The sequence below is a fragment of the Pseudophryne corroboree genome, chromosome 6 (genome assembly GCF_028390025.1).
Source record: "Pseudophryne corroboree isolate aPseCor3 chromosome 6, aPseCor3.hap2, whole genome shotgun sequence".
Classification (NCBI taxonomy): domain Eukaryota; kingdom Metazoa; phylum Chordata; class Amphibia; order Anura; family Myobatrachidae; genus Pseudophryne; species Pseudophryne corroboree.
The window spans coordinates 390,936,186-390,949,078 of record NC_086449.1 but is presented as its reverse complement, the minus strand read 5'-3'; the positions used below and the strand labels follow the sequence as shown (position 1 = coordinate 390,949,078).

Here is a 12,893-nt window from a genome sequence, read left to right as displayed (position 1 = left end):
ATAATCAAGGTACCCCTCCTGCAACAGGGAACGGGGTATTATTCCACACTATTGTGGTACCGAAGCCAGACGGCTCGGTGAGACCGATTCTAAAATCTAAAATCTTTGAACACTTACATACAGAGGTTTAAATTCAAGATTGAGTCACTCAGAGCAGTGATTGCGAACCTGGAAGAAGGGGACTACATGATGTCTCGGGACATCAAGGATGCTTACCTTCATGTCAAAATTTACCCTTCTCACCAAGAGTACCTCAGGTTTATGGTACAGAACTGTCACTATCAGTTCAGACGCTGCCGTAGGGATGGTCCACGGCACCCCGGGTCTTTACCAAGGTAATGGCCGAAATGATGATATTCCTTCGAAGGAAGGGAATTTTAGTTATCCCTTACTTGGACGATTCCCTGATAAGGGTAAGATCCAGGGAACAGTTGGAGGTCGGTGTAGCACTATCTCAGGTAGTGTTGCGGCAGCACGATTGGATTCTCAATATTCCAAAATCGCAGCTGGTTCCGTCGACGTGTCTTCTGTTCCTAGGGATGATCCTGGACACAGTCCAGAAAAAGGTGTTTCTCCCGGAGGAGAAAGCCAGGGAGTTATCCGAGCTAGTCAGGAACATCCTCAAACCAAGCCAAGTCTCAGTGCATCAATGCACAAGGGTTATGGGTAAAATGGGGGCTTCCTACGAAGCAATCCCATTCGGCAGATTCCACGCAAGAACTTTCCAGTGGGACCTGCTGGACAAATGGTCCGGGTCGCATCTTCAGATGCAGCAGCGGATAACCCTGTCACCAAGGACAAGGGTGTCCCTCCTGTGGTGGTTGCAGAGTGCTCATCTTCTAGAGGGCCGCAGATTCGGCATTCAGGACTGGGTCCTGGTAACCACGGATGCCAGCCTGCGAGGCTGGGGAGCAGTCACACAGGGAAGGAATATCCAGGACTTATGGTCAAGCCTGGAGACATCACTTCACATAAATATCCTGAAGCTAAGGGACATTTACAATGCTCTAAGCTTAGCAAGACCTCTGCTTCAAGGACAGCCGGTGTTGATCCAGTCGGACAACATCACGGCAGTCACCCACGTAAACAGACAGGGTGGCACAAGAAGCAGAAGGGCAATGACAGAAGCTGCAAGGATTCTTCGCTGGGCGGAAAATCATGGGATAGCACTGTCAGCAGTATTCATTCCGGGAGTGGACAACTGGGAAGCAGACTTCCTCAGCACGACCTCCACCCGGGGAGAGTGGGGACTTCACCCAGAAGTCTTCCACATGATTATAAACCGTTGGGAAAAACTCGACAGGTATTGCGCCAGGTCCAGGGACCCTCAGGCAATAGCTGTAGACGCTCTGGTAACACCGTGGGTGTACCAGTCAGGGTATGTGTTCCCTCCTCTGCCTCTCATACCCAAGGTACTGAGATTGATAAGATGGTGAGGAGTAAGCACTATATTCGTGGCTCCGGATTGGCCAAGAAGGACTTGGTAACCGGAACTTCAAGAGATGCTCACGGAGGATCCGTGGCCTCTACCTCTAAGAAGGGACCTGCTCCAGCAAGGACCCTGTCTGTTCCAAGACTTACCGCGGCTGCGTTTGACGGCATGGCGGTTGAACGCCGGATCCTGAAGGAAAAAGGGCATTCCGGATGAAGTCATCCCTATCCTGATCAAAGCCAGGAAGGATGTAACCGCAAAAACATTATCACCGCAATTGGCGAAAATATGTTGCGTGGTGCGAGGCCAGTAAGGCCCGACGGTGGAAATTCGACTGGGTCGATTCCTACATTTCCTGCAAACAGGAGTGTCTATGGGCCTGAAATTGGGGTCCATTAAGGTTCAAATTTCGGCCCTGTCAATTTTCTTACAAAAAGAACTAGCTTCAGTCCCTGAAGTTCAGACGTTTGTAAAAGGGGTACTGCATATACAGCCTCCTTTTGTGCCTCCAGTGGCACTTGGGATCTCAATGTAGTTTTTTTTTGGATTCCAAAAGTCACATTGGTTTGAACCACTTAAATCTGTGGAGTTAAAATATCTCACATGGAAAGTGGTCATGCTGTTGGCCCTGGCCTGGGCCAGGCGCGTGTCAGAATTGGCGGCTTTATCCTGTAAAAGCCCTTATCTGATTTTCCATTCGGACAGGGCGGAATTGAGGACTCGTCCTCAATTTCTCCCTAAGGTGTTTTCAGCATTTCACTTAAACCAACCTATTGTGGTGCCTGCGGCTACTAGGGACTTGGAGGATTCCAAGTTGCTGGACGTAGTCAGGGCCCTGAAAATATATGTTTCCAGGACGGCTGGAGTCAGAAAATCTGACTCGCTGTTTATCCTGTATGCACCCAACAAGCTGGGTGCTCCTGCTTCTAAGCAGACGATTGCTCGTTGGATTTGTAGTACAATTCAGCTTGCACATTCTGTGGCAGGCCTGCCACAGCCAAAATCTGTAAAAGCCCATTCCACACGGAAAGTGGGCTCATCTTGGGCGGCTGCCCGAGGGGTCTCGGCTTTACAACTTTGCCGAGCAGCTACTTGGTCAGGGGCAAACACGTTTGCTAAATTCTACAAATTTGATACCCTGGCTGAGGAGGACCTGGAGTTCTCTCATTCGGTGCTGCAGAGTCATCCGCACTCTCCCGCCCGTTTGGGAGCTTTGGTATAATCCCCATGGTCCTGACGGAGTCCCCAGCATCCACTAGGACGTTAGAGAAAATAAGAATTTACTTACCGATAATTCTATTTCTCATAGTCCGTAGTGGATGCTGGGCGCCCATCCCAAGTGCGGATTGTCTGCATTACTTGTACATAGTTATTGTTACAAAAATCGGGTTATTGTTGTTGTGAGCCATCTTTTCAGAGGCTCCTTCTGTTATCATGCTGTTAACTGGGTTCAGATCACAAGTTGTACGGTGTGATTGGTGTGGCTGGTAATGAGTCTTACCCGGGATTCAAAATCCTTCCTTATTGTGTACGCTCGTCCGGGCACAGTATCCTAACTGAGGCTTGGAGGAGGGTCATAGGGGGAGGAGCCAGTGCACACCAGCTAGTCCTAAAGCTTTTACTTTGTGCCCAGTCTCCTGCGGAGCCGCTATTCCCCATGGTCCTGACGGAGTCCCCAGCATCCACTACGGACTATGAGAAATAGAATTATCGGTAAGTAAATTCTTATTTTATTTATTACCAGTTATTTATATAGCGCACACATATTCCGCAGCGCTTTACAGAGAATTGGCCATTCACATCAGTCCCTGCCCCAGTGGAGCTTACAATCTATATTCCCTATCACATGTACATGCACACACATTCACCCTAGGGTTAATTTTTGTTGGGAGCCAATTCACCTGCCAGTATATTTTTGGATTGTGGGAGGAAACCGGAGTACCCGGAGGAAACCCACGCAAGTACGGGGAGAATATACAAACTCCACACAGTTAGGGCCATGGTGGGAATTGAACCCATGACCTCAGTGCTGTGAGGCAGTAATGCTAACCATTACACCATCCGTACTGCCCTGCATTGAAGCAATAATTCATGCAAAAGGGGCCCAAACCAAGTACTCAGTACATATTCATGACTATACTTTTCAGAGGGCCGACTTTTCTGTATTTTAAAATCCTTTTTTTATTGATTTTGATCAGTTTTCTATTTTTCTCAGATTTTGGGTTTGAGGTTCTCTTAAGCTGTAAGCCACAGTTTTCAAAATTATAACAAAGGCTTGAAATATCTCACTTTGCATGTAATGAGTCTATATAATATATTAGTTTCACCTTTTAATTTGAATTACTAAAATAAATGAACTTTTGCACTATATTCTAATTTTCTGAGTTTCAACTATACCTGTGGCAACTGGTCTGTATTCAATAATTACAGGTGTGGCTCAAATTATTTTGTCCAAATAGTGTATTTTTAAAGCAGCAATCTAATTAAATGTTTATTGAAAAAAAAAAAAAAAAGGCACAAAAGTGAAAAACAAGCTCATAAAAGAGCAAGTGAAACGGACACTTTGTAATATTGGCCAATATTATAGATGGTTTTAATAACTGTTGGAGGCTAATTTAGATTTATTTTTTTTTTTTTAAAGTAAATTGTTTATTCACATTTTATCATTGCATTCGGCTTCCTTCACTTAGAAAAAAGGGAATCCAACTGCGGGCGAAGGGTGCGAGTTGCCATTGCAGAAGCATTGAAACTCCGACAACCGCACCACAACTCGCATCTTATGCGGCCTGCTCTGCACCACATCTTGCACCCTTTGCGGCCTGCTCTCTGCCTGACTTTGCACATTTTTGCAGTTTTGTGCAAGTTCAAACTGCCGTAAAGTGCAGCTGTTCCTGCAGTTACTTGCGGCCGCAAATACTTTGCCCGCATTTGGATTCCCCCCATTGTGTTGAAACCTTGTTCTGTACAACTCTTTGGCAAGTAGTGTATTAACTTTGATTTCTTCTGAGAGCTCATGTTGCTGTCTATAATGGCATGCTTGTAATGCCATAAAGTAGGTTAAAGAGCAATCTGATAAATCTAGGAGCTAATTTTTAATAGTCGTGTGCTTTTCAATTTACTGTAATAAAAATTACCCAGAAAATTTTAGGAGCCAGAATTGTGTGGATTTTTTTTGTTTTTTTTAATGTTGTCCGGCATCTGGGATTTTTCCAGCAGTGTTGTAAAGTACACATGACCGTGTGTGTGTGTGTGTGTGTACTACATATATAATTAACACAGTGACCCAGTACATGGTATTCACAGTGTAGGAAATGACACGGACATAGCGGTGATTATGGTGCTCGCAGGGCAGTGAGGTTAGCCTGTTGACACAAAGTGGCTGGGCTTGTATACTGTAAAGTGCACATATCTTTATACATTTATCAGAAATAAGGAAACAAAATGTCATCAACAAGCGAAAGGAAACCTGTCACGTTTTGCTTAACACCTGTTTCTCTTACGTCCTAGAGGATGCTGGGGACTCCGTAAGGACCATGGGGTTTAGACGGGCTCCGGCAGGAGATAGGGCACCTAAAAAGAACTTTGACTATGGGTGTGCACTGGCTCCTCCCTCTATGCCCCTCCTCCAGACCTCAGTTAGATCTTGTGCCCAGAGGAGAATGGGTGCACTGCAGAGAGCTCTCCAGAGTTTTCTGTGGAAAAAGAATTTTGTTAGGTTTTTTATTTTCAGGGAGTCCTGTTGGCAACAGGCTCCCTGCATCGTGGGACCGAGGAGAGAGAAGCAGAGCTGGCTTGTTAAGTTGGGCACTGCTTCTAAGGCTACTGGACACCATTAGCTCCAGAGGGAGTCGGAACACAGGTCTCACCTGGGGTTCGTCCTGGAGCCGCGCCGCCGTCCTCCTCACAGATGCCGAAGATAGAAGCCGGGTGAGTATGAGAAGGCAAAGAAGACATCAGGCGGCAGAAGACATCAGATCTTCATGAGGTAAGCTGCGCGCCATTGCTCCCAGTCACACACACACAAGCAGGCACCGAAGGGTGCAGGGGGGTGCCCTGGGCAGCAATATTCCTCATATTTGGCATAGATAAGCATGGATTAGGCTGTGGCACAGTAAATCCGGTAACCCCCGCCATTTTTATATAGAAAGTTGATGGGATCGAAGCCCGTTGTCGGGTGGGCGGGGCTTGATCCTCCGCACTAACCAGCGCCATTTTCTCCACAGAGACTGCACGAGGAAACGCTGGCTCCCTGTTCTCTCCCCTGCTGAGCTTCACAGGCTGGAAAAAAAGAGGAGGGGGGCACTTTGGCGACGCAGTGAGTGGAGATTACAATTATATACATATAACAGCGCTATCTGGTCATATATTCCAGTGTTTTTAAGCGCTGGGTGTGTGCTGGCATACTCTATCTCTCTGTCTCTCCTAAGGGCCTGGTTGGGGTTTTGTCCCCTTATAGGTAACTCCCTGTGTGTGTGGGGTGTCGGTACGTGTGTGTCGACATGTCTGAGGCGGAATGCTTCTCCAAGGAGGAGGTGGAGCAAATGAGTGGTGTGTCCTCGTCGGTTGTGCCGACTCCAGATTGGATGGACATGTGGCATACGTTGCATGCAAGTGTGGCATCTTTACATAAAAGGCTTGATAAGGCTGGTTTAGAGGGGACATCAGGCGGTCAATCCTCAGATTGGACCGACTCACAGGGCCCGTCGGGGTCTCAAAAGCGTCCCTTAACACAAGACACTACTACCGACACGGATTCTGATTCCAGTGTCGACTATGACGAAGTAAAATTGCACCCTAGGGTGACTAAAACCATTCAGTGTATGATTGTGGCAATAAGGGATGTGTTGCATATTGTGGATGAACCCTCGGTCCACGACACAAGGGTACACATGTTTAAGGAAAAGAAACAGATTATTATTTTTCCCACATCGCATGAATTAAATGAGTTCTTTGAAAAAGCTTGGGAGACTCCGGATAAGAGACGCAGATCCCCAAAAGAATTTATATGGCATACCCCTTCCCTAAGCAGGACAGGGAAATTTGGGAATCACCCCTCACTGTGGACAAGGCCCTGACGCGCTTGTCCAAAAAAGTGGCGCTACAGTCTCCTGACACAGCGGCCCTTAAGGACCCTGCAGATCGCAGGCAAGAAACTACCTTAAAGGGTATTTATTCTCATACGGGTGCTGTGTTAAGACCGACGATTGCGTCGGCATGGGTGTGTAGCGCAATTGCAGCTTGGACAGATGAGCTGACAGATCAATTTGATACTATGGATAAGGATACTATATTCCTAACTCTAGCCCATATAAAAGACGCAGTCTTATTTATGAGGGATGCTCAAAGGGACATTGGATTGCTAGCTTCTAGGGCCAATGCCATGTCTATCTCAGCGAGAAGATCCTTATGGACTCGCCAATGGACGGGTGATGCGGATTCCAAAAAACATATGGAAGTACTACCCTATAAGGGTGATGTATTGTTTGGGGATGTGCTGACGGACCTGGTTTCCACAGCTACAGCAGGTAAATCAAATTTTTTACCATATATTCCCCAACAGCAAAAGAAAGCAACACCCTATCAGATGCAGTCCTTTCGGTCGCACAAGTCCAAAAGAGGTCGGGGATCCTCTTTCCTCGCCAGAGGTAAGGGCAGAGGCAAGAGAGCACCTGCTTCGGCAGGTGCCCAGGAACAAAAGTCCTCCCCGGCTGCTCCAAAACCCACAGCATGACGCTGGGACTCCCCTGAGGGAGTCCGCACCGGTGGGGGCACGTCTTCGACTTTTCAGTCAGGTCTGGGTCAGTTCGGACCTGAATCCCTGGGTGTTGGAAATAGTTTCCCAGGGTTACAAATTGGAATTCGAGGAGGTGCCCCCGCGCCGATTTTTCAAATCGGCCCTACCAGCTTCCACATCGGAAAGGGATGTGGTGTTAGCTGCAATTCAAACGCTGTGTATACAGCAATTGATAATCAAGGTTCCCCTGCACCAGCAGGGAAGAGGTTACTATTCAACCCTATTTGTGGTCCCGAAACCGGACGGTACGGTCAGACCGATTTTGAATCTGAAATCCCTAAACCTGTACATAAAAAGATTCAAATTCAAAATGGAATCTCTCAGAGCAATAATAGCCAACAGGGAAGAGGGGGAGTTTATGGTGTCTCTGGACATAAAGGATGCGTACCTTCATGTCCCCATATATGCCCCCCATCAGGAATACCTGAGATTCGCTGTACAGGATTGTCATTACCAATTTCAGACGTTGCCGTTTGGACTTTCCACGGCCCCGAGGATTTTCGCCAAGATAATGGCGGAAATGATGGTGGTCCTGCGCAAGCATGGAGTCACAATTATCCCATACTTGGACGATCTCCTGATAAAAGCGAGATCAAGAGAGAAATTGCTGAGCAGTGTGGCGCTCTCTCTGAGAGTGCTCCAGCAACACGGTTGGATTCTAAATCTACCGAAGTCGCAGTTGATTCCGATAACTCGACTACCGTTCCTAGGTATGATACTGGATACGGAACAAATGAAGGTCTTCCTTCCAATAGAGAAAGCCCAAGACATCCAGAACATGGTCAGAGACCTGCTAAAACCGAAAAGGGTGTCAGTTCACCAATGCACTCGAGTTCTGGGGAAAATGGTGGCGGCCTACGAGGCCATTCCCTTCGGAAGGTTCCATGCAAGGATTTTTCAATGGGACCTTCTGGACAAGTGGTCCGGGTCCCATCTGCATTTACATCGGAAAATAACTCTGTCCCCAGGAACCAGAGTGTCCCTCCTGTGGTGGTTGCAAAGTGCTCACCTGCTGGAGGGTCGCCGGTTCGGGATTCAGGACTGGATCCTGGTTACCACGGACGTGAGCCTCCAAGGATGGGGAGCGGTCACACAGGGAAAGATTTTTCAGGGTCTTTGGTCAGACCAGGAGTCCTGTCTACACATCAATGTGTTGGAACTCAGGGCCATTTACAACGGCCTTCGACAAGCGGAGAGTTTTCTTCTAAACCTACCGGTTCTGATTCAATCAGACAATGTCACAGCAGTGGCTCAGGTGAACCGCCAAGGCGGGACAAGAAGCAGAGTCGCGATGGCGGAAGCCACAAGGATACTTCGCTGGGCGGAAAATCATGTAAGCGCTCTGTCGGCTGTCTTCATTCCGGGAGTAGACAACTGGGAAGCAGACTTCCTCAGCAGACACGATCTCCATCCAGGGGAGTGGGGACTTCATCAAGAAATCTTTGCAGATGTAACACGTCTTTGGGGAACTCCTCAAATAGACATGATGGCGTCACGCCTCAACAAAAAACTTCGGAGGTGTTGTGCCAGGTCTCGGGACCCTCAGGCAGTAGCAGTAGACGTACTGGTAACACCGTGGGTGTTCGAATCGGTCTACGTGTTTCCTCCTCTTCCTCTCATCACGAAAGTGTTGAGGATCATAAGACGAATTAGAGTACAGGCGATACTCATTGACCCAGACTGGCCTCGAAGGGCCTGGTACTCGGATCTACAAGAGATGCTCACAGGAGACCCCTGGCCTCTTCCTATGAGGGAAGACCTGTTGCAGCAGGGGCCCTGTGTATTTCAAGACTTACCGCGGTTACGTTTGATGGCATGGCGGTTGAACGCCGAATCCTAGCAAAAAAGGGGATTCCGGAAGAGGTCATCCCTACTTTAATAAAGGCTAGGAAGGAGGTGACGATAAAACATTATCACCGTATCTGGCAAAAGTATGTGTCTTGGTGTGAGACCAAGAATGCACCTACGGAAGATTTTCATCTGGGTCGTCTTCTCCACTTCTTACAGACAGGAGTGGATATGGGCCTGAAATTAGGCTCGGTTAAGGTACAGATTTCGTCCCTCTCGATTTTCTTTCAGAAGGAATTGGCTTCTCTTCCAGAAGTCCAGACGTTTGTAAAGGGAGTGCTGCACATCCAGCCCCCTTTTGTGCCTCCAGTGGCACCATGGGACCTGAACGTGGTGTTGCAGTTCCTAAAATCATACTGGTTTGAACCGCTTAACAAGGTTGAGTTGAAATTTCTTACCTGGAAGGTGGTCATGTTGTTGGCCTTAGCATCAGCAAGGCGAGTGTCAAAATTGGCGGCTCTTTCACATAAGAGCCCCTACTTGATTTTTCATGTGGATCGAGCTGAATTGAGGACACGTCCGCAATTTTTGCCTAAAGTGGTTTCGTCGTTCCATATGAATCAACCTATTGTGGTGCCTGTGGCTACCGGTGACCTGGAGGATTCCAGATCCCTGGACGTAGTCAGGGCCTTAAAGATTTATGTAGCCAGGACGGCTAGAATTAGGAAAACAGAGGCTCTGTTTGTCCTGTATGCGGCCAATAAGATTGGCGCTCCTGCTTCAAAGCAGACTATTGCTCGCTGGATCTGTAATACGATTCAGCAGGCTCACTCTACGGCTGGATTGCCGGTACCAAATTCGGTTAAGGCCCATTCCACTATGAAGGTGGGCTCTTCTTGGGCGGCTGCCCGAGGCGTCTCTGCTTTACAACTTTGCCGAGCGGCGACTTAGTCGGGGTCAAACACTTTTGCTAAATTCTACAAGTTTGATACCCTGGCTGATGAGGACCTAGCGTTTGCTCAGTCGGTGCTGCAGAGTCATATGCACTCTCCCGCCCGATTGGATGCTTTGGTATAAACCCCATGGTCCTTACGGAGTCCCCAGCATCCTCTAGGACGTAAGAGAAAATAAGATTTTAAACCTACCGGTAAATCTATTTCTCCTAGTCCGTAGAGGATGCTGGGCGCCCGTCCCAGTGCGGAAACTCTGCAAGACTAGTATATAGTTGTTGCTTACATAAGGGTTATGTTACAGTTGACATCGGTCTTGGACCGTTACTGTTGTTGTTGTTCATACTGTTAACTGGTTATGTATGTTCCAGGTTACATGGTATGATTGGTGTGGGCTGGTATGAATCTTGCCCTTGGATTTCTAAATCCTGCCTTGTATTGTCCATCTCCTCTGGGCGCAGTTCTCTAACTGAGGTCTGGAGGAGGGGCATAGAGGGAGGAGCCAGTGCACACCCATAGTCTAAGTTCTTTTTAGGTGCCCTATCTCCTGCCGGAGCCCATCTATACCCCATGGTCCTTACAGAGTCCCCAGCATTCTCTACGAACTAGGAGAAATAGATTTACCGGTAGGTTTAAAATCTTATTTTTTACACAGAAATTGGGCTGTTCATGGTACCTAATGCAGCTCAGCATTTGTATGGTCTTTATTGAGAATAGTAAAAAATAAATAATTGGGGGATGGGGGGAAGGCATGATCTCTACAAACAGAATATTTTGCCAGAAAGGTTTTGGTTTTTTCAAAAGTCTGTGGCATTAAATCCTCCCTTCTTTATCTTCCTTTTTAATTAATTTATTTTCTCCCCCATTTTAATGTGTTATTACATTTTTCCCCCCCTCTAATTCTGTTTTGCAGGTTGCGCGATGCAAGCAGTTGATTTGTGACCCTAGTTATGTTGCAGATCGGGTCTCTAAAGTAGGGCAGGTTATTCGTGTAATTTGTATTTTGAGCCACCCAATAAAGAACACCAATGATGCCAACTCCTGCCAGATCATCATTCCTCAAATCCAAGTCAACAGAAAATCTGGTGCGTTCCCTGTATATTATTAGTTATGATTCATTTGCTCATTCTGTATTCACCTAAAAATGTATGAAGTCTAATTTAAATGGTCCCTGATGTGTCACATGAGGAAAGGGCTGGGTCACAATGCAAGTCCGTATTAGAATATTATTTTGTAACCTTTTTATTGTATGCCCTTTTATCAGTGAATCCATCCTAAATGTAATTTTTTTTCACTTTTTAAGATATCTATGTGTGCATGATTTCCCATGCACACAATGTGGCTGCTCAAGGAAAATACATTGCGATAGTCAGCACTACTGTAGAAACGAATGATCCTGAGAGAGAAATCACGCCTGCTCTCGAACTCCTGGAGCCTATTGAGCAGAAGTAAGTGCACTTTTTGTTTTGTGAACGATGTGTACAAAAATTACTTTGGAGTTTTCAGTTGAGTTGTCCTTTAAGTGTAGACGATAAACGGTTTCCTTTTTGGGTGGAATTTGAAGACCATTTAGTACGGTTGCACAGGATGCGACCGTAGTCAGCTGGACTTATGCTGACACTGTCACATCCCATACGACCATCCCTTCACACTCTATCCCCTGTCCGTCATGAAGGAGATCCGTTCTGCATATGCACAGAATGGATCTCCTGCTACGGCCCCCAGGGAGTGATGTTGCAGTCTGTGATCGCTGACATCACTCCCTAAATTATGCCCTATAACGCTGTGCGAAAACCATGTGAAGAGATCAGTTGCAGCAGAGGGGGAAAGATCATTAGGCCCCCATGGTTCACTGCACTCTGCAGGATGAGAGAGGGTTAAGTGCCACAGGAGAATGAGTAATGTCTGCAGGAGAGAACATTTTGACACTGGTGAAGTATAGGTATAATTCCCAAATATAGTAAGTGGCCCTGAGGGACAGAGCGGGGTGGGTTTAGATTGACACATAGTGGTGGGGGGTGCCTCAGTGTGGGTTCTATTGTAGTGGGGGCCTACAGAGGTAGGAGGGGTTAGGTTGTAAGACACGGCACTAGGCATATTTAAAAAAAATAAAAAAATAAAGTTAATCCATCTTAAATATATTTCAAAGTTTAATTGGAAAAAATATACAATTTCCTCGACATGCAGGCCTATTTGAAATAAGCAGATTGCCTGCTCATGTGTATGCAGGATAGAGTTCCAGCAACGAACAATGTTCAGAACTGCTGTTTTCAAATGCAAATTTCTTAAATAATTGTTTTTTTTTGTTTGGTTTTTTTTTTGTAAACATTTTTCTGCTGCGGGGTACACTGGGCTCCACAAGGATAGACATTGGGGTGTAGAGTAGGGTCTTGATCCGAGGCACCAACAGGCTCAAAGCTTTGACTGTTCCCAGAATGCACAGCGCCGCCTCCTCTATAACCCCGCCTCCCTGCACAGGAGCTCAGTTTTGTAAGTTGGTGCTGCAGTAAGCAGGCACTGAACAGAGGGGCTGCACCAAGCAGCCCTAAGAAAAGCTTTTTATGAGGTAAAAAGTGAAGACTTCAAGGGCAGCAGCGGTGGTAAATGTCTTGTGACATTCACTGCTGCAGCTCCAGCTCTCCCCAGCGGCGCTGTACACTCCCGAGCCCTGGTTGCCGAGTACCTACAGCGGAGGCTCCGGTTTTCTTCACGTTAGACACACATGGCTGGTGCTCTCCAGGATCGCGTGGCCGCGCTTCGGGAGGTGGTAAGTGGGTCCCGCTTTTTCGCGATCTGGCGCGGTCAGTGGGAGGCGGGCCGTGTGCGCTGGTGGTGGACAATGTGGCAGTACAGGCGATCCCACTAGATCATCAGGGCATGGGCGCAGGTCAGGTTTTCTCTCTAAACCAATTCTTATATCGTCCACAGT

The 12,893-nt window shown here is 47.2% G+C and overlaps 1 protein-coding gene across 1 annotated transcript in view; it reads left to right on the top strand.

Annotated features, from left to right (window-relative positions):
• The window catches only part of GDI2 (GDP dissociation inhibitor 2), a 203,189-nt gene that overhangs the window by 171,945 nt on the left and 18,351 nt on the right, over positions 1–12,893 (top strand). The window contains exons 8-9 of the mRNA XM_063926788.1: positions 10,878–11,049; positions 11,268–11,412. Coding sequence (XP_063782858.1) covers positions 10,878–11,049; positions 11,268–11,412 — 317 coding nt within the window. The remainder of the gene's footprint in view (positions 1–10,877; positions 11,050–11,267; positions 11,413–12,893) is intronic.